Source organism: Perna viridis, chromosome 5 (genome assembly GCF_037379345.1).
Source record: "Perna viridis isolate PV_CMFRI_1.1 ecotype Kerala chromosome 5, ASM3737934v1, whole genome shotgun sequence".
Taxonomy (NCBI): domain Eukaryota; kingdom Metazoa; phylum Mollusca; class Bivalvia; order Mytilida; family Mytilidae; genus Perna; species Perna viridis.
The window spans coordinates 24034347-24056006 of NC_142449.1; the positions used below are offsets into that span (position 1 = coordinate 24034347).

The 21660-nt window shown below is 33.6% G+C and overlaps 1 protein-coding gene, 1 long non-coding RNA gene and 1 pseudogene across 5 annotated transcripts; 1 reads left to right on the forward strand and 2 right to left on the reverse strand.

The window, feature by feature from the left end:
- The first annotated feature begins 1396 nt into the window (after positions 1-1396).
- LOC148616636 (tetraspanin-16-like) lies at positions 1397-16290 on the forward strand. 2 transcript variants are annotated; one of them, XM_088583823.1, is made up of 7 exons: positions 1397-1519; positions 1864-2088; positions 9303-9377; positions 13082-13189; positions 13857-14033; positions 15845-15928; positions 16153-16290. In XM_088583823.1, the coding sequence occupies exons 1-7, from the start codon at positions 1454-1456 to the stop codon at positions 16216-16218; spliced, it is 801 nt and encodes a 266-aa protein (XP_088439949.1). In that variant the 5' UTR covers positions 1397-1453; the 3' UTR covers positions 16219-16290. The 2 variants fall into 2 exon arrangements, with proteins under 2 accessions (XP_088439949.1, XP_088439950.1); XM_088583824.1 differs by lacking the exons at positions 1397-1519; positions 1864-2088 and adding an exon at positions 7611-7686.
- On the reverse strand, positions 1923-8942 carry LOC148616637 (uncharacterized). Of its 2 annotated transcripts, none has more exons than XR_015922245.1 (3): positions 8896-8942; positions 7069-7164; positions 1923-2060 (listed from the first exon to the last, which is right to left on the reverse strand). It is a non-coding gene; the product is annotated as an uncharacterized LOC148616637 (long non-coding RNA). The 2 variants fall into 2 exon arrangements; XR_015922246.1 differs by having other exon boundaries at positions 8900-8940.
- LOC148616638 (uncharacterized) lies at positions 10153-12545 on the reverse strand (annotated as a pseudogene). The gene is made up of 3 exons (XR_015921935.1): positions 12540-12545; positions 11734-11860; positions 10153-11419 (listed from the first exon to the last, which is right to left on the reverse strand). The product of XR_015921935.1 is annotated as an uncharacterized LOC148616638 (transcript).
- Positions 16291-21660: the final 5370 nt, after the last annotated feature.

A 21660-nucleotide genomic window follows, 5' to 3' on the forward strand; every position in this document is an offset into this window, starting at 1 on the left:
CTGTTGTGGAGTTCTCATATGGTGAATTAGTTGGCTGCATTTTGTTGCATTTGTGTAAATGGTATCCAACTAAGTGTATTCACTTGAAAGCAATGCAGCTCCACCAATCGAATTACATAGTTGAACACTTTTATTTAAAAACCTAACAAGCAGTATTGTTTTGTTCAATTTACACAATGCGGTCTTTCACATAGACCTGGCTTGACTTTAGAGAATTGCTCATCTATTATTTAAGTATTCAGTTCAAATTGTTATTTACACATTACATCTGTCAACGTCATTTAGTTACAAAAAAAGAACTTGAAATACTAAACACATTTCAAAATTGTGTTCATTTCGTGGAAACATTGCGCACTGGACACCACCTTTTTAAAACCCTTGCACTATGTAACAAAACAATGAACTAGAACATGCATGCGCTTTGGACACGATACTTAGAGAAGAAATGAAAGTCAACGGAATGAAGAGTTCTAAATTAATCGCATATCAGAACGAAATATACAAAAGCTCAAGGTTAGATATAACAAAGGCTTCATGAAAAATACTGATACAAAACCGTCACCATTCCAAAAGTATTTTACCACGGGGGCATATCGATTGATCGTTTAACGCCTAACCACCAATATTTCAGCTATATCCAGTCGAAGAACATAACATTAAATATGGGATGGGACACAATAATAATTGGGTCGACAAATTTTGATTGCGACTAGAAATAGGGAGAGGTGGGTAGGGTCGGGCAATTTAGCCTCCTGTGGCGGAGCGCAAAGGTTCCTACTCCGATAGAATATCACAGCAGGGATCTTTAACGTGCGGGGAACGTCGCATTTTTCCCAACACGTTGCACCACTATGGTTTGCGGTCAGGTTTTCCGTATTACGGCCTGACGACCACAGCATGTAACATGCCTGAGGTATCCCATTCCACAACCTGGGGCACATAACCCAGTTGCTGTGTGGGCAGAGCGCCCTAGTCCCCGACCACAATTTTGAGCATTATTTAGTCGCCTTTAACGACAGGTTTAATGCTGCTGTGGGCATATGCTTTTGAAAACCAGACCCAAATGGGGTGAGCCTTATCGAACAGCGAATAAGAAGGGACACTATGTATACAAAGTACAAGGTTATTCCCAATAGGAAAACAGCTGAAGCAATCGAGTATTCATGTTTATGAAAAGGTCAATAAAATTGTATACAATGCATGACGAAACATTTTATTTACGAGAGAATAATCGTTAACATCATGATAATTATCTGGATCAAAGAACTATATCATCTAGCATGGTTTGACGTCAAAATGTTTCAAATCAATAGCAAATTAAAATGCTTCAGTGCCATCTAAATTTGAAATTTTATTCGATATTTGCTACGACATTAATCATTTTTCAATCGATTTCCGTCATTTGTAGTACCGTATATCTAAGATGTGGGGATGGTAAATATACGGCACGCAAATGGCAAAATGTAACGTCGAATTAATTGCAAAAATCATCTTAATTGGAATCAATGTTTTGTTCATCGTAAGTTTTTTACTCTATTTTATCGTATACTTGTATATAAAATAAAATATTAAGTCGAGTTTATGATTGTTAGAATCTATAAGAAATTATCTTTAAATTGAAAAAAAAATCGTAGTTGGATTAAAAAAAAAAAAAAAACAAGATCGTGGAATTTATCTTAGCCAGCTCTCTATTATTTTACTAAATTGAACCGATTACCAGAAATTGAAAATAACTGATTATACATGATCAACTGGTAAATATATAGCTTTGGAAGTTAATAGTCTTTGCACTTTCTACACCATTGATATGATTAAAAAAATCTTTACATGTTTTGAGGCTGTACAAATTATTTCGTATTACAGGCAATTGGTTTTGTAATAGCAGCTTTTGGTATTGTTATTGTGGTTGGAAGTAATATATTCGGTGGATACATCGAACCGTTATTTAGAGATTCTGGAAGTTCATCCGTCGGATATTTCTTTACTTATGTCGCCATATCTGCTACCGTTTTAGGTAGTTTGATATTAGTCCTCGCTGTGATTGGATCATGCGGAGCGTGCTGCAAACAGAAATGTGTGTTGTACATAGTGAGTATCACACCCATATGCTGATGTATTCTGTTTTGAATTTTTAAAATCTCATGCAATATAATTCAACAGTTTTAGTGACACGATATCATAAAAAAAACTTTTTTAAGTTAGTGTATGCATCTAGCGTGAACATTAACACTTGTTTTATAACATTTTCAAAAAATAAAATGCAGAACAAATGTATGTAAACAGATTTGTTGAACATTTTCTCCACCATTAGGACAAATTCATTAATTTCGTTGTTAATCCTTGTCCGTATTATACCGTTATGTCCAGGGTACTCATTTATTTATGTTTGTGTGTTTGTGTGTTTTCTCTTGGTTTTTGTTTTAACTTCCTTGTTTTTATTTCTAGCCTTATATTTCTTTGCGACATCTTCACCCTCGTTCTTCGGACTAAAAGCTTTGATTTTTTAACTCTCATGCTGACTATGACTTCAAAATCAGTTAAATAGATGCCGGAACTGTTACTAGTATACCAAACGACTTGCTGAACAACATATTTTCGAATACTAAACTAGAAAATAATCCTTTGAAAAATTTGTATCACATACCGTATCAGACCGAGAAGACTATTTCAGAAAGAGGGCGTCTGGTCCGAGGGCTGATATTAATCGAGGGTAGTACGGTATGTGATACAGATGTTGCCATGTAATATACATTTTTTCGTTTATTTAAATAGGATAGAATATAAGTACATGTATAACAGTATAAACAAACTAACCGAGAAACTCCACAACCAAAATAAAAGAGAATTCCGAGTATGGGTGCGATGAAGGACAGTTGTGTGATAAAGGGTATGACCTGACAATGTCAACATTTAAAACGCTACTTCCGTCTTTACTACAAAATATATAATAAATACTGCATATAACATTCCAAAATAGTATGAATCCGAGACCCTATATTATCCAAAGGCCACTTTGGGGATATTATATACTAAGATTGTTTTTTTACCAGGTTATCAAAAATTAATGACCAACTTTAGGACAGTTTACACTTAATGAACCGCGAAGCGGTTTATGAATTTCTAATCCATTCCAGTCAAATTAACTCATCAAACGGCTTTGTTCGAAATTAATTGAATCACGGATTGCGGACCAATCGATCGATAGTTTGATAGTTTATTGTTTTTATGTTAATGTTACAGTTAGAAATTCGCTAGTCCATTGCCATCAGGGGCAAATAAGGAATTAAAACAATGAAAACAAAGCAACAGGTTATCAAGAGTGCGCCATCAAGCTTCAGCGTTTTCCTTTCGTTTTAACCGATTTTTTAAACAATTGGAGGGCGCGCGCCCTTCGCGTCGTGCCTGCATCCACCTTAATTTGACTATATATAAGGATTTTTGTCCAACTCACTGTAAAATCCAGACAATCTGTTCCGACCCCAATGCCCTGGTTCTGCGGTCCTTTTCACACAAAAACGTAAGTGTGAAATTAGTCGTAACTTGTCTTGTGGCGCCATAATAAATCAAATTACTGTGACTTCATAACTTACGACTATTTTTTTTGTGAAAAAGGCTCGTTTATTATTTTTTTAACAGGACGCTCTGATAAAGAAAAAATATGAAAGCCAAAGAAATGATGGGAGGTTACGATATTTTTGCGACTATTATCGGTGTGTTCACAGGGGCTTGCGCGAATTGCTCCCTCTTTCAAATATGCAGCCCCACTAGTATATATAACCAACAAAAGGTGATCCCAGATTTGGGGGTACCTCGCTTCAGTTAATTTTTTTTCAAATAAAATCGAATTTATCACTATTTACTGCTTAGCAAATCACTTGGCAAATGATGAATCTAATGAATTAACAAAGGTATCACCACCAAGTACTTCTAATTAAATCAACATGATGACTTGAGCATTAAAACACCACATTTCTTCAATCGTACCACTGGGGCTGCATATTTGATAGTGGGAGCAAGCTTCTGTGGTGTACTTTTTTTATTAAGATATTCCCGACATGTTAATATCCAAATAAAAGACAGGGTCAGAGTAATTTCTGACCAAATTGAGTAATTTAAGTACCTGTCAAAACATGTAATAAAGAAAGCTTAAATTCAATACCTCAAATCAGGTAAAAAAATTGCGAAATTTGGAAGCACCGCGAAAATAAATAGCAATACAGTGGATTTATAGAATATATATTTGTTTGGATTAGTCATTGTATCATGCAGATATGTGGACAACCACTGATATGGAACAGAGGCATTGTTCCAAATGTTTTCCCATTATGTCATTTTCGCCTATTTTCAGCAGCTACTAAATGAAAGCTTAATTTTGACGTGTCAACCACGTTTTTAACATTGATGCTTTATTGATTGTTGTAATGATATTTTGTAAACATTCGGCAATATGAATATTTAATAAAGATATAACAAAATCGAACAGTTACCACCTTGAAGAAATATATAATTTCTAAAATAAAATGAAACGAAAGGACTATGCCATAGTCATATAACAAATACAAAGTAGATATTTGGACGACATAGGATATGTATTGGAAAACCCAAGGAAAGGGGGATCCTAACAAAAATCTCTACGTAGGCTTTCCTTTTTCTCATTGATTAAAAAAAAAACAAACACAAAACAAGACAAACAAAAAAAAAAAAACAAAAACACCGCAACGACACAAAACAAAATACAATTTGGTTCTAATGCTGCTAGTGATATATTAATCTTATCACGTGAGAACACGTGTAGAACCAATTACATAGCAAAATTTGTAATAATGATATATAATTGGTATTTTGTATATTTACATTTATATATACGTGCTAACAAAGAAAACAAGCCATACAAAATCGATGAATACTAAGTCCAAAATTATAACATCTGGAAATAAACTCTAAGTAAAACAAAAATTACTTGTATATTGAGACAGAAGTTTAATAATCTAAGATGGCTTTTAGTATTTGTCAATTACATTACTATCCGTCAACACAATAAACATTGAGATGAATTGGTTAAATTGAAACTTCTTTCCATTTACATTCAGTAATCTAGAAAACCAATAAGCCATTCATTTGAAGAAAAAAAAACGAAACAAAAAGCGCGCGTAAAAACTTCTGGGTTCGGGATAAGATCAGAAGAGCTTTGACTGTGATATTTTTCTTATTTAGTTAAAGTCTGAAGTGATTTTGCCTGCTCCTTAATTATGTTGAAATTGTTTCCAACTTAGATTTTTTACGTATTAGAATTTTCCATGCACATCCAGATTTTTTAAAAGAAAAGATTATTTGATAAATGTTAAGTAAAATAACAATACAAATGACACGAGAGCTGAAAACATAGTGCGTCCTTCTCTAAAGGTAAGTCTATATATCGTCTTAATGTCAAATATACAGGAGTTATAAATCGGTAACTCGAGATGAATTTTCAATAAAATTGAAAATTGGATCAGGTGAACTTGGAAGTAGATATTCTGGAAATCTGCTCGTTTGTAATGAGGGTTGTTTAACAGGCTCCATATGGTGATGACGCAGTTTTTTAAAGAAACAATTTCGTCCATTTTTTTTTTATTACAATAATTCAAATTCAACAACAACACATCGCATAAACGCTTTCAAAGGAATATAATTCAACAACACTCAAATGCATGCTATTGAAACGCCATTTCAGACAATATCAACTGATTCTGCATCCTAATACTTAATCCTGGGCTGTAATTTTTCAAAAAAAAAAAAAAATTGATTCGTTCGTTTTAATAACTATTTACAAGATATACTTAAACAATCAGTCGTATCTGAATGTAATTACTTGCTTATCAGTAAACACAAGTATTGTTTGCTTTGTGATATTGTTCCATGGTCCCAAATCCCTATAGATTTCTATTATTAAGACCTTATGTAATAAATACTTTAATTGTAATATTTTAAACTATGAAGGTTGCTGGTTTACGGGCTCTTTGTATTAAAAAACGAATTGCCACTACTCAAACTTCAATGTGATAGAATAAACAAATGTATTTTTTCTCATTTTGAACTACAAAAAGTGGTTGGTTTTTAGATCATAATTTTTTGTATTGGAATTCATTTTTTTTTATCGCCGCACTTTTCTCAAGTCAACACAAGACGTGTCTAAGCGCTGAAACAAACCATGAAAATAGACAAAAGCGCCCTATTCACCCCATCATTGATATATAAAAAAAACGGACAATACTCTTAATTACATATCAACATATATATATATATATATATATATATATATAATATATATATATATAAGTCTAAACTACACCCAAACTCTAGAATCGATGCGAGGTTGCAAATTTGGTCTCTCCCTTAGCGGGATTCGAACCCCCTTCTCTTCTCCAACATCTATGGCAACATCGCCTGCACTAAGTCGAACGTTCTAGACCACTCGGCCAACTAGACTATATAAAAATATAGCTTTCGTTAACCGAGTCATACTTCAGACGGCTTTGCGCCACAAACGAACCAGCCATTTTTTTTCGCTGTCTGACTGATTAAGTATTATGGTAGAGGAAAATATATAATATATTCCGTTTCCGGAGAGTGTCTATATGGACATCTATATTTAGCTTGTTCATATGAAGTCAGTTTATGGTCTATAAACGTGAAAAAGTGCTGTTTAACTTACACTTGAATAGAACAAATGTTCGGTCAGGCCTTTGTTATCTTAACTATTTGAGTAGCCTCTTGAACTTTATTTGCCACAGTTATGATAACGTTATCCTTACTCTTTACACGTTCCGTTAATAGAATAAAATAGAATTTATTTATTCCAAAATAAAGGACCCTTTACTGAGCATATATGATAAAAACATTCAATAATGATAATCATAGCAGAAAAAGCACTGCATGGTAATTCGACTCTTGTTATAGGTACAGTGTAGCAAAATCAAAACAATTCAATTTATAAAGTTAAGGTTTCGCAAAACGTTGGGCAAGTCACCTCCCGTACACATTATTACATCAAAACCTAAACATTTAGATGCGGCACATTATTCTCACCCTAAAAACTAAATTACGCCGACATCGGAGCATTTGGAAGTTTTGGCAGGAATATCAGTCACCATGGCAACAGCGACTTTAACATGGTCTTGAAATCTAAAAAAAAATGATTCAGCATGTCATGTTTACCCAAGAAACCGAATTTCATTCAAATCGGACTAGTTTTAAATTTTAGAAGAAAAAAAATGGTTATCATGGTAACTGCAACTTTCGAATATTCTTGAAAAGTCAAAATTCAAACTCAGCATGCCATTTTCACCCTACATACCAAATTTCTTCCAAATCAGAGCATTTTGAAATTGGCGGGAAACTCCGTTACCATGGCAACAGGGAACATATCGTTTCTGTGTTATTTTTTGCATCATATTGTTTCTGTTTCAATGTACCAAATTTCAAGTTCCGAGGCACCTAGGTTTCTGAGATATTGCAATGTCCTATATTTTGACCGTTTTTCCTTATTTGGCAGTCATTTTAAAACGGCCGATTTTTTTAATGTACAACTCCAATCGGAGCTACTCGGACATTTCCGCTACACTAAAAAGTTTTTCTTTTGTGTAACTTGGAAGTCTGAGGTGTTCTGATTGGTACAACTGCAGATGGTACCGGATGTGTGCTAAGGTGCGTAAGAGTTGGTCAATGCGGTTTCTGAGAATTTCTTCCGAAAAATTTATTGATAGAAAGACGGAAGATGACGGGGAAAAATAATAATAAACGCAGTAAAAAAAATAAGTCACCAACACTTCGTGGTCGGTGGCTTAATTACATATTGTTGGTTGTCATTGACAATCTCTTCGTATTCAAGATTAGATGAAAAGTTTCTGACACATTTTAGACGTACAATATTTTCTTGTACAAAATCTCACTGAAATGGTTGTATAACGCATCATGGCTATGGCAACTTTTATGCTGTATTTGTCAAAATACTTAACAGTAAGTCAAAATGGAGACACGCAAAGATAACAAATATTTCATGTACACTAAAATGTCAACATCTGTGCACAAAATGTTACACGATATGTTTACAATATGATAGGATGTGTGTATGATACGGCGTGATGTGTACAAATATGCGATATATGTTTGTGAACATATTACAAATGTATAATAATTTCGACCTTTTTTCTCCTAAGTTGCAAAAATGGATTCTTCAAGTTTGAACATACCGACACCAATTACGTCTCTGTCAACCCAAATATAAACAGAAATGTATTTAAATAGACCTGGTACATTAATATGGAGTAGGCAATTGCTAAATCAGCGAGCACCGTGAGCTCTACCATACATGTACCGTCTGTGCGAGACTCGTTAAAGTAACAAAGGACATTACAAAGAGGGGGGTTGATCCGGATGAAAAAATTTTGCTTCACAATTGCAACATTTTTATTTATCTTTAAGCAGCAAGCGAAATCAATATTTCTATTTGAAAATATGTCTTGTTAATTAATAGGGAAGTTTTTTTTTAATAAATGAATAAGCTGAAATTTTTTCTCCCCAAAATATTCCAATCCCATACCGCCTTTCCCCTTGCTCTCAAAATGCTCGATAACTTTATAGCAATAATTTACATTTTTTTTATCCTTTAAGGGCTTGTCTAGTAACATCATTTCAGTTTTGGTCGGTCAAATCTATCTGTACAGATACCGGAAATATTACATGTGACCTAAAGAAAATTCAGACGACTGCTGCAAATTCAAAACAAGAAAATGATTGCCTTTCCTATCTTAGAAAGCTATGCTTCGATTTTGATAATGTAATCGGAGTTATTTTTTTCCAAGAAGGGTTAGGTTCTTGGCAACAGCGACAGTGGAACAGCGGAGATACACTTACGTACATCCAGGTGTTTCCCAAAGTTTTTAAAAACATCATATTCACTTCTTTAAATAAATAAAAAAAAATAGAGAAAGAGTTGACAACTATCAGAAAAGATGAATTTATTTTAACTGTAACGTAATATTAACCTATATTTTTTTATTTGTTTGACTGAAGGAAATGATGATTTTTCTCCGTAAGGACAGTCACTTTTTGTTACTTCCGGGACATGACTTTTTTTTTCGTTAGTATATAGGGGAACCTTAAGGGAAATTTAGAAAGTACACGTAATAACCGTAGAGCTAACACCACTTCGCGGTGCTCGCTATTTTCATTTTCATTTTGTTTAACTGGATTCATGAAATCAATTCATCCCATTGTAATTTGCTCGAATGAGTTTCAGATTATTGCATTTTACATTTCAGTACGCTGGATCCATGATTTTTATCTTAATGGTAGAGATTGCGTTTGCTGTCGTTTGTGTTATTAAATGGGATTGGGTAAGTTCACCTTTGAGACATAAACGTAAGGACAGAAAAAAAGCATAAAAAACACCACGTTATAGCAGACCGACTATAAATTGGCAATCGGAACACCTCAGCCTTTCTAGTTACAAAAAAGAAAAACCTCGGGGGGGGGGGGGGGGTTTACTGATCTTGGCTAGTAAATTGAAAATATTCTGACATGCGCAAAACCTTTTAAAAAAACTTGGCTCACTACGCTCGCCATAGTTACATTAATTAGAAAACTATACAAGTTTAAATACTGCACAAGTTTTATACAACACCCTAATAGTCTCCAGTGGCAATACAGTGGATTTCTCTTAATCGTTTACCCAATTTGTCAGAAAAAATGCAATTAACAGGAATATGCTATCACCAAGAATGATGAATTTGGTATGGTGTAATGGTCTTATCCTTCTATACATCTTCCTGTTCCTATATAAACAAGTCTAGGGCACTGATTAAATCAACATAATGCAATAGAAACAAACAAATAAAGTTATATGGCTTTTTGGCTTGTTCCCATTTCGCCTTAGCTCTGAATTCTTATACTAAAAAATATTCTCATTTCGCCTTAGTACAGTTTTGTATAAACTAAGGCGAAATGGGAACCTATGTGAACATCTCATCAAGAGTAATTAGTGTTTATACGACTATATAAACATAGATTTAATTTGTTAATTTGTTGTTTAATACAAATGTAATTGTATATTTTTGTGTAATGTTTATATGTTTTTTAAGTGTTCAAGATTTTATTTATATCACCATATCTTATTCAACTTCATATAGGCACAATAATAAGCATGAAATGTTCATCTGAATAAAACAATATCACAATATGATCACAAAACTCATAAAGTTCATAGCACTAAATTGTCACTAAACTGTTATCTAATCAAGCTTCAAGATGTAAGATGCTGCGTCACCATACTCCACAAAGTTCTTCAAGCGGTGTAGACGGTTTTCTGTGTCACGGTACTTCTTCTCTAGTAATCTTCTTTTGCCACCTGCTGCGTACTTCTCCATCTTGATCTCGTTCGCTGCCTGCTCCTTGAAGGTGTCGATGATCTTGTAGATGCTCGGGTGTGGTGTATTCACTCTCTTCTTAAGTTTGTTGTGCCATCCCTCTAAGTGGTTGTTGGTTCTAGGCCCGTCAGTTTGGTAGTGGTTCCAGGTTGGTAGTGGGAATCTGCCTTCAATCCATGTCTCTGTAACGTAGTCGGTGAGTTTGGTGCAGTCATCTCGGTTTGGTGCATTCTCTAGTGCGTGTAACCAGTAGTCTTCAACCTTGTCGAGTGGTAATAGTGGGAGAGCTGCTGCACGACGGACTAGTCTGTTATCATCTGGTGTCTTTGTAGTCTCTCTGTAGACCACATTCTTGAGTTTTCTTCCATATGGCTTTTGAGTAGTGGAACAAACAACCATTGAGTTCTGCTGCTGGGAAAGTCTCTGTTGTTGCGTTGCGTGATGCACATTCAAAGTCTAGGCTGACTGCAGTTGGAGAGAAGTTCAAGTTGTGGTGCTGGCATACCTCCTTCAGTAGTGTGAAGAGTCTGATGTAGGTGGCTGTGTCCCTCTTGGGTAGTAGTTAGTAAACTAGTGGAAACATCGCTGTCCCGACGAAGGCATGAATGGTGAATATGCTGTCAAACATCGGTGGTGCTGTGTAAAATGTCCCATCACAGAAGATTCTGTCTGCATTGCTGAGATGAGTAATGTTGTCTGCAGTGGCGAAGATAAGTATCTTGTTGACATCTCCGTCTTCAGCTTGTAGGAAGGGCTCTCCACTGGTAGTTTGTCGAAACTTGCCCTCTAAGTTGATGTTAGCCCTTGTAGTTGGGTTTGGTGGTAGTGTCTTCTGTCGAGATCTGTAAAGCGATGACTTTGACGAGTGAAAAGTTGGTAGGTTTGCAGCAATAGCTCTGGTCTGGGCATCCCATGGTGCGTCTCTGAGTTTGGTTATCTCCTCGTCATAAATTGATGGTAGGGTGTGAGTTCTTTTTTGGCCCTGGATCGTATAGAGCTGAGTATTCGTCTTCCTGTGAGCAAAATATAAAAAAAGTTTCATATTTAATTATGTAAAATAAAAAAAAATATGAATATGATTGATTTTTTTCAATTTTACATGATGAATTAAAAGATAAGGTTATAAACAACAATAACAGCATCTTTTGGTTGTGGTTGTTACCATATATATCTCATGTACAATTACTCCATACTCATGTACATAAACTCCATTCTCGTGTTAATTTACTCCATACTCATGTACATTTACTCAATAGCCCTTTATTCTTTATCCTTCATTTTTCATCGTTACAAAAGTTTACTATATTTGTATCTGGATTTATCATACCTTCAATTGCTGCCTGGTTTGGTAGGTGATTGTGTGGTTGACCCATCTTGCCAAGCACGTCATCTCGAGTACACATAGTAGCTCTGCATGTTGCTTGGATACATTTCCATGATATCCATGTGTCTCTCTTATTTCACTGGAAATAAAAATACTTTCTACATAGAAATATTTTTTGTTTTATGCAGAAAAATATGCAAAAAATGTATAAAATCACATTAAAATATACAAAAAAAGTAAAGAAAAATTAAATGTTTTTCTTAATTATGTAGATTTAGTTATCAAAACATGCCATAAATTAATAACTGTTTTTATAATGGATTTATTGTAAATTCCCATTTCGGCTTAGTACTTTTTTTTACCTTTTTTACCTGAAATTCACAGCTAAGGCGAAATGGGAACACACCGGCTTTCTGACTTATTTTACAGTAAAACATAATATCAAACAGCTACGCCTTTTAATTGAGAATAAGTGAATCGAGTTCGATGTCAGTACATATTTCTCTAACTTTGCGTTTTGTTTAATAAGACAATTTATGCATTACTTATGTTTCTAGTGTTTTAGCATGGGAGGGCCCAAGTATGTCACACCCATCCTAAATCCGTCCCTGAGTCAAGCCCCCAGAAACTCCAGCTGCAACAAAAGTGAGCGTCTTCAGAATCAATAATCTATCAAAAGCATTTTTTATAGAAGTGTTATTTAAGACACCCAACTAAATCAATTGACATTTTCTACAAATGTTTCCATGGTTACAATGGAAATTACTATCTTTTCCTTATTTCATTTAATATTCTAATGAATTAATTACTTGCATCTTCATTCCATGTTTACATGTTCGTTTTCAAGGATTGAATTATGCTGCTTTGATGTCGTACCACTTCAAAACATCGCGGATAGAATGTTTCTCCACAATTCATTTTATATGTTTTTGATGAACGGAACTTTCGGGAAATATTACAATAATAATTTTTTATTATATTTTTTTATGTCGTTTGTTTATTATGTGCTAGTCTTTGTAAGAAATTGGCAAATAAATTAAAAGAGAAAATTGCATTAAAAAAAAAACAAAAACAAAAACAAAAATCAACGACAAAAACAAAACATCAACAACCACAACAACAAAAAAGAAAGAAAAAAAGACCTTTTAGTTCAACACATATCTATACAAAAAAGTTCAGCAATTATGGATTTTGACTGTGAATTTGTGTCTTTCTGTATACACATTTTATCTTTACCCGCTACAAAAGTGTAATTTCACAGTCAAAATAATGATTGCTCTGGTTATTTTTACCATTGAAGCTAGCATCCAAGATCTCTGCACAAATCAAAGTCATGTTTATGTTTGTATAGGTTGAATCACAACTGAAGACATCTCTACAATCGTCGATAAATAGTCGTTATGCAGGACCGACAGCAACCGACTCCATCTCTGTCGCTTGGAATTATGCCTTCGTGACAGTACGTTTAAAATACTATTTAGCGGACAATGTTTTTAATAGTAATTTTATAGTAATTTCTTGTTTTCAAAAAATCAAATAAAATCGATACCTTTTATATGTTTATTCACGTTAAACCCAAAAATTCTCAGATGTTTCAGTAATGCATATGTTGAGAAACATGAAACGGAGCCATGGTAGGTACATGCATGGAAACATATTAGTTTATGCGCACATTATAATTGTTAATACACACATGATTTTGTGCACACACCATCTTTTTATTTCTGTATTTATTTTGAGCATGGCCCCTTCAAGGCTTCGTAAAAAGGATATGTTTAAACTTAGAAATAAAGACACGATTTCGTTTTTACTTCTACTGGAATTGAATGGGTATTAGCACATATGCTGTATGTTAAATTCTTTTCTGCAATAGTCTTGCACATATTAAACCCGAACATTCATTCTTGTAAGCAAACTATAACTCTGTCATTATCCTCTCCCAATTTTATAGCATTTAATATATGAATAGTTCAATATCAGTGACTGACGAAAATGTACTAGATTTTGTGTTTCAGTGAGATGTAAATGGGAATACCGAAATTAAAGTTTTAGAACTATCGAATTGGCTATTAAAGCAAGGTTCTTGATTAGGATTTCGGTGTAAATCACAATATCATCTATTGTAGTTCGAATGCTGTGGGGTTAACAATGGAACTGATTTATCTTCGACCGAAAAATGGACCAGTTCGGACAAAATACCAAAAACTTGTTGTATTGTAAATGGTATCTTTCCAGACCACAGTGATCCAGTTTACGCCGACTGTACGACCAATCCTACTACAAGTAATTCTTATCAACATAAAGTGAGTAATCCTAAACCTTTGTCATAAAAGACTTCAATTTAGATTTGAAGTGTATTTGATTCGACTTGTCTTCGTACACATTTATATTTCAAACACCCTGGCAACGCGGAAGAGTGGAATATGAGAATGTGTATAGTCTAAAAAGGTTTGAAGCAGTTCTTTCAATATCAATATATAGTCCGTTACGTATAACATTAAAAAAACATAACCACCAATCATTCACCCTTACCCTAATGGCATATCTAGTCCATGTTTAGAAGGCTGTTACAAATGTATTTCATGTTTTTTTTGTTTCTATGTGTATATTTGTTCTGTCTAAGCGCGTTTCTTGCTTCTTGTTTGCCAGTTAACTCTTGCGTTAAGGATGTGGTCACTATTGAATTAACGTGTTTTCTATGGTACCATACTAGAGACATGCAGCAAAGAAGCATTTAATTTGTTCGTACAAAATAATATATAGAACGAGCGCACAATAAATTATAATTTGCTAACAAAGATATTTTAATGAGTGTGCAATATAACTATTTTGTGAGCATAGTACATGTATAATCTGGTGTGCGCACATATTGCTACATTGTGTATTCCGCTCATGTTTATGTATTTTTTTTACTTTGCATGTCCCTATCAGGGCTCGTTAGATTGACATGCCTGTCCTCTAAGGTTGTACAGGAAGTGTATTACACTACATTTATATATACGTCATATGGCACCGATGATAGCTTTTTCAGCAAGTAATCTATATTGGTTTTAGAGCTTTCAAGTTCTTCGATTGTGCACAATATAATATAAAATATTAAAACATATCATTATAACTATTTATCGAATATTGATAGAACAAAGCAATATCTTACAAAGTGAACATGACATTTCCTTTAATATTGCTCGTCACCGAGTTTAATCGCTGAGAAATGCACCGAAAAACATCAGTAGTGACATTAATTGCAAATGGCATCTCAGGTAACACGAATCCGATAATACAAATCGAAAGATAGATACATTAGTCTATTTGAAATGCAACAAAAACTCGTGGAATAGACGCTAAACTTCATTGTAAATTCACGAAGCTTTATCGTTAAAAGGAATGTAAATTTCATTGGAAAACCTGGGGTTTTTGTGATAATAAGAATACAAAATTACTAAATGATATTTCAAACATGGTTTATTTTCCTTTAACCGGTACGAACCTACTTCCGGTTCGTTGTCTGAGAGAGTAAACAAGGGAACTAAGAATCTAGCGGAAATAATAAGAATGTAAACCAGGAACAAAGATCAGACATGGAAAACAGACACACACATCAATAAACATAAAATAAACCAAAATAATACATACAAAGTAACAAAAGTAAATGAGCAACTCAGACTCCAAGTGAGACAAACCACTTGGTACGAACCTATAATGGAAGACAAATCTGTGGTTCTAGTGGAACGAATTGTATAATGGAAAGCATGCGACGTCCTAATCAATTTAAATGCGTAATCCAAGCCTTCAATTTACTGATTGGTATTTCATACGTAAATTCATCTATTTCAATGTAGTCAATATTAATCCGATTAAAATATCTGATTACAATATTCACTGATAATCGGTTACTGACTAAGGGTTTGTATGATACAAATAAAAGCCACAAGGTTAATTTTTATATTTGTATCAAGTTTCAGGAAAAGTGATTGGCTTCTTTATTAGAACGGAGTCTAAGTAGTGATGAGGTTAAAAGCCCAACAGAGCTTATGTTGTCTGTTATTATTTGTACCGAATCTAAATTAATTTTTCGTATTCGTATTGTTAAGAATATTGATGCATTTTTTTTCAGGGTTGCTATCAGTCCATGTTAGATCTGATTCTAAAGTACAATGACTACATGATAGGCATATCTATTGCCATAGCAACGCTTCAGGTGAGAATGGAATAACCGAGTCAGATGATCACACGAAGTTTCATTATTTTGCTCAAATGAGATGTGTCTTTTTCATTTACAAATAAATCGTCATTTTTACTGATAAAATGTAAAATCATATCAAATTAAGTCCCAATAAATATTTGGATTATACCCAGTGTTATTTATCTATAATTAGATTATTTTAGATTCATTAGCGAAGTTACTTGTTCTTTTCTTTACAGATTTGTACGTTGGTTGCAGCAATTGTAATTGTCAAGACTTCGAATAAGATTGAGCCTCAAAAATAATTTCTCTGGGCGTCTTTGACAATGTTTAATGGAGAAATGTAAATTAGAAAATTAATTTTGTGATAGTTTCTATTTTAATGTCATCTTTACTATGTTATTCAATTGAACACAAAGCCACTGCAGCTTCTATTCACCTAAAAATACTTCAGTAATAGCATGGAACCATTCTCATGAAAAATGTGGGGATGACTAAATTTAAGATGATAAAGGTTATATGACAATTTAATCAACATATTTGACTAATTACTACACCTATTCTGAAACAAAAATGACACTTGGTTCCAGAATTATAAAGTTAGTTGATCTATTGCAAGATATGCTAATAGAAAATAACATAAAACAATTTAAAGCTGATATTACAACTGAAAATACTGGATCTAAGCCTACCAGAAAAAATCCTAAATAGTTCATTGTTTAGAATTGTTGAGCCATTCATCTACTAACAAATTTATAAGTGCATATATCGTTGTTACACTGGTGTTCAATTATGTTGCGGAATTTTCTGGATATGATACAATTAGATAAAACAAAAGTACACCATAGGTCGGTTAACAACATCAATGTAATTTACCATAACGTATGCAATATTTATTCAACAGATAAAGATAATGCAGTGTTGCCGGTAAATTAAATATAGACATCGCATTGTTGTTAAAATGTCAAATGATTTTTCATATAGCGTAGCATGTTTCACTGCTCATCAATGTCAAGCACGGTTGAAGCTTTGTAACAGCATAAAACAAAAAAACAAAAAACAAAAAATATAAATTTTGTTGTTGTTTTATGCTGTTCGTACAATAAAACATGATATATATATCATGTTGTTATTGTACGAATAACCGAAAGGCCTTTTAAAACGATACTTAACACACATTTGCTTAAATTCTGTAAATTCGTAATAATTTTGAAAATGATGAAGTAAGGAAAAAAACAAAATCACTTGACCCATGATAGGAATTCAGAAACAGCATGAACAATTTATCATACGTAGCATCAGTTCACCAATGAATTCAAAGTTTTGGAAGGTTTAAAGCAGACGTCGATCCGTAATTCGACCAAACAAAATTATATACAGCGAGAGGATTTATCGGGTCGTGTTTCCCCTTTTTCAAGTATATTTTTTACGTGGATGTCATAAAGAAGGGACACAAAACTAACCGACGTTTAAAACTACGGTGCAGGTAATGCAGATTCGTTATGTGATAAGAATAATCAACTTATACCAGCTTGCTTTAAAGAGAATACACCGTGAAACAAAGATTTGGGGACAATGCACCGCGTGAAAAAAAAGATGAAAAAATATTACTTGAAATCAGGAGCAAGACCTGGAAGTAAGTGTTATCTGTCCTATTTATTATTTCCATCAATTTGAGTAATAATATCAACTATATCAAAAATAACATCGGGGTGAGACGGACAATTTACCACACTGGGAGAGTTTTGGACCTCGCTGATCATCTAGCAGCGCTATCACATACTGAATACCATATGCAGTGAAGTTAGAAAAAGAGTGCAGTGATTGGATTTATCAATTCTAAGAATGCCAAGTTAAAGTTAAAAGACCAACGGTGTTACTTTAAATGGAAAATGATTTGGAAGGGTAGATTCTTTTAACTGACGATGAAGTAACATAATTTGCATCTGAAAATAAGAATATGTGTGGCAAACGCAGCGTTCTTATGTAATGCAGTACCTAGAAAACAACAGCTTTGTTTAGGAAATTTAAGAAAACCAGGTTAAAAGAAAATAAAAAAAAAACCATTATTTTAGGATAACGACTAGAAAAAACGACACAAACAACAAATAACATGGATTAACTGAAAGAGCACGCATTTCTTAAAAACAAAACTGGAAGCATGAACAGTATGGTAAAAGTCCTCTGCTTTTCTATAAACACCCACCGAGTTGTTCATAAAATGTCGCATTCGAGGTTAAAGAAAGAGTAAAGGAAAACAATAACACGATGAACTAATCGGTTCTCATTGGGGCAGAATGATACACCATTACGATCCACGAGTTCATGGTGATGACTATAAAGCATTTCTAGTATAGTGGTAATTTTAGTCTTGTTGCAACATAATTCGCTTCCAGAAGCCCAATTGTAAGAAGTTAAGTACAATACAAAAAGTCGAAGTAGCTTCGGCAGGCTCTGGCATAACGTATGAGTTGTGATATGCGATATTAAATCTGACAAAATAAATATTACACCAGTTAACTTGGTTCAGGCATTTCAAACGCAATTACGGGTTAAATCTAGGAAGAAGTAAAAGTGTAAACTATGACAAGAGGCTCTAGTGAGCCTGAATTGCTTACCTGGTAGCTTTTTAAAGCTGGACTATAGACCCTGCTATACTATTGTCACAAAAGTAATTTAATTAATAGAGGGCATATTAGTAATTCACCCGGTTTTCATATTATAAAACTTCAAGGGCGACAGATCTTTATGAACATTTCAGCATATGTCTGTTTCATTATGCTGATCCTTATTTTTTAGTTATTGTGACCATGCTCCTCGACATATCAAGAATCTGCACACACAGATTGCTGAGGATATCCTAACAAACATTCAAGCCATGCTTGGTTACAATTTATCTTACTTGTAGTCTCAAAGGAGAAGATTTTCAAATTTGGAAATGTTTATTTTGGGAAAATCCATTTCAGGACCAACAATGTAAACAGATCTTTCTGAAAAATTTCGGAATTGTCCACCTCATCATGCTGCAAATTTTTACTCATTGTCAGATTTTAGCTTAACCCAACTGTTTTTGAGTTATTTTGCAAAATTCTCCAATTTGACCACATATGGTCTATGTTTAATGACGGCGGCCATATGTTTGTCAGACCAAAAATCCCCAAACACACATTTTTAAAGATGTCCCACAAAACATTCTTCCGAAGTTTTGTGTTTCAATCCATCCAGCAGTTTTAGAGTAGAAGATTTTCAAAGTTGGAAGTGTAAAATTCGGGGGAAAAATTCATTTCAGTACTCATAACTCAAACATCTGACTATGGACCATTCTGGAAATTTCGGTATTGATCTACATCATCATGCTGAACAATTTTACACCCTTCCAGATTTTAGCTAAATCGAACTGTTAGTAAGAATTTGCTAAATTCTGAAATCTGGTCACTAGGGTCTATTTTTAGTAATGACAATCATGCTTTTGCAAAATCACAAGGATTGTTAACAACACCATAAGAAACATTCAAGCAAATTTTGTTACAATCAGTTAACGGACGACGGATGCAAAGTGATGACAACAGATGAAAACTGCAAATCAACCAAGATGAAATTCGTACAAATTAAACTTCCGGAATAGACGATGAACAAGTCATACAATGCAAAGCAAAAAACCTACATAATCAAATCATATATGACAAATTATGCCAATTCAGGTGCCCAGAAAGTTGAATATTTCGTTAATGTTGCTTGACTTTCATCATATTTCTTGTTGAAGGTCAGGTCTGATCAAATAGAGAGAGTATCATCGACAGATTGAAGTCTTCAATCCTTGTTTTATTGCAAGCTCTTTGGAATAAGTTTTGGATGAAATCTGCCTCGGCGGGATACTTATTGAAACTCTACAAGACTGAAAAATATGTTGTTAATCAACATGGTAATGATTTAATCAACTGTACATTTGCTGTTGGATTTATTATTTATTTTTGAAAGTTAGATTAAGGTACGTGTACCCGGGTTTACCTTCAATAGTAAAATTAAGCAGCGTTTAATTTAAATTAACATTCTTTGTTTTCGATGCAAATGTGGGAAAAGATAATAAAGAGTAAAAAAATCGAAAAAATATGCTTCTACACAAAGAGGAAATAAAAGGCTTACTGGTCTTGGATATGGTGAACCGCAACAAATGCACCAGTGTATAACATAAATACAAAACAATAAATGCTTTCGGAGATCACCAAAATGCCTTAAACAATTGTAAGCACGCCTTTAAGTAAGCTCTGAAAGGCCCTGACCACGAAAGGGAAAACATCTACCGTAACAGTACAATGACATTTCTTCAAAATAAAACTGAAAAGTAAAAATATAACCTAAAGACACATTAATGACCAACATCTGTTGATTTAGACAGGCACGATGGGGTTAACTAGTTTTATAAGACCGCACCATCCTCTTTAATGTAAGGTCAAAAATGAACTGAAACAAACAATTACACCATAAAATCCACTCAATAATACATCCAATTCTCTCAATGGAATTTCTCAACATACACCATACAGACAAAATGAGATACCCACTTAAAAAAACAAAGAAAAAAAATCACAATACCATAGAAGCTATTAGAAATGCTCGGTCACTACAATCTGATTAGACTGGATTTGGATTAGTAACGACAAGTGCCAATAGGCAAGATTTGATGTAGTGTAACACTAAAAAATAACTTATTTTTACACAGGATTTCAATTAGTGGTTGCATGTCTTTATTTGTGAAAAAAAGTTCAAAGAACAGACAATATTTTGTAAATCGTATCCTTCACGAATACATCTATCAAGGGCTGTATCAAAGATCTGTAATAGTGGAAAACTTAGTAGATGAACTGTATAAGTACTGTCACTTAATTAACAATCTATGACATTGCAATAATAGAGAAAAAAACTTACTGACTCTTTGAGTGTATCCGTTTCCATGGAAACGACAGACTAAGCGTTGATTTTACAACGCCTATCTGAGTGTTGGGGTAGCATTTACAGATAGCTGGCTTTGTAATGCTACTTCAACACTGAGGTTGGCGTAGCATGGAATTCCATCGGCTATAGTATGAGCTAAGCACCAGTAGACAAAGTGAGTTACATCTCCATGTTGTTAACCATCATAAACGTGTGCTGGATTTAATGTTCAGTTGTTTCTTGGTCTATCAGTAAAGTAGATATAATTCTGCTTCTGTGCTGGTGCTTTTATAATAACAATTTCATCACAATAGTTTTTAGCAAGGGGAAAGTATTTGTACTTTGGATGATAAAAATCCCTAATCATTTATTAATCAACTAGTGTATTTTTCATCATGATTGTGGGTGAAATTTATCAGTTTATTGTTTATGAACTCGCCTAAATTCACAGAACTTAATTTTCGGAAAACCATGTAGGAATAAGGTTTTTATTTAAACATATTGTTTACAAATTTTAGCAAAAAGAAATAAAATGAGGATTTTTCAATTTTAAACTTAGTTGTGGATAATAATGACAGTGATAGATTTTTTTTGTCTTCATTATTTACTCTTTCTTTGTCTTTTGTAATGCAATGGTGTGCAATATTCTCCTATCATTGTCGACGAAATTTCTTTTTCATTTTTGAAATTGATCGCAATATATGAGAAAGACGTACTATAATATCCATAACATTTAAACCAGAGGAGATTGAAATTACTACAGATGGACGGACAGAATTAAGACCAATCCAAAATAAAAGTATTATGAATTCGCT

What these genes read in the sequence shown, in the direction of transcription:
- LOC148616636 (XM_088583823.1), top strand. Translation starts at nt 1,454, where the DNA reads ATGGCAAAATGTAACGTCGAATTAATTGCAAAAATCATCTTAATTGGA. An exon ending in AGAAATGTGTGTTGTACATA is followed by an intron (nt 2,089 to 9,302) that starts GTGAGTATCACA and finishes TTTACATTTCAG; the next exon opens with TACGCTGGATCCATGATTTT. An exon ending in GTGTTATTAAATGGGATTGG is followed by an intron (nt 9,378 to 13,081) that starts GTAAGTTCACCT and finishes ATGTTTGTATAG; the next exon opens with GTTGAATCACAACTGAAGAC.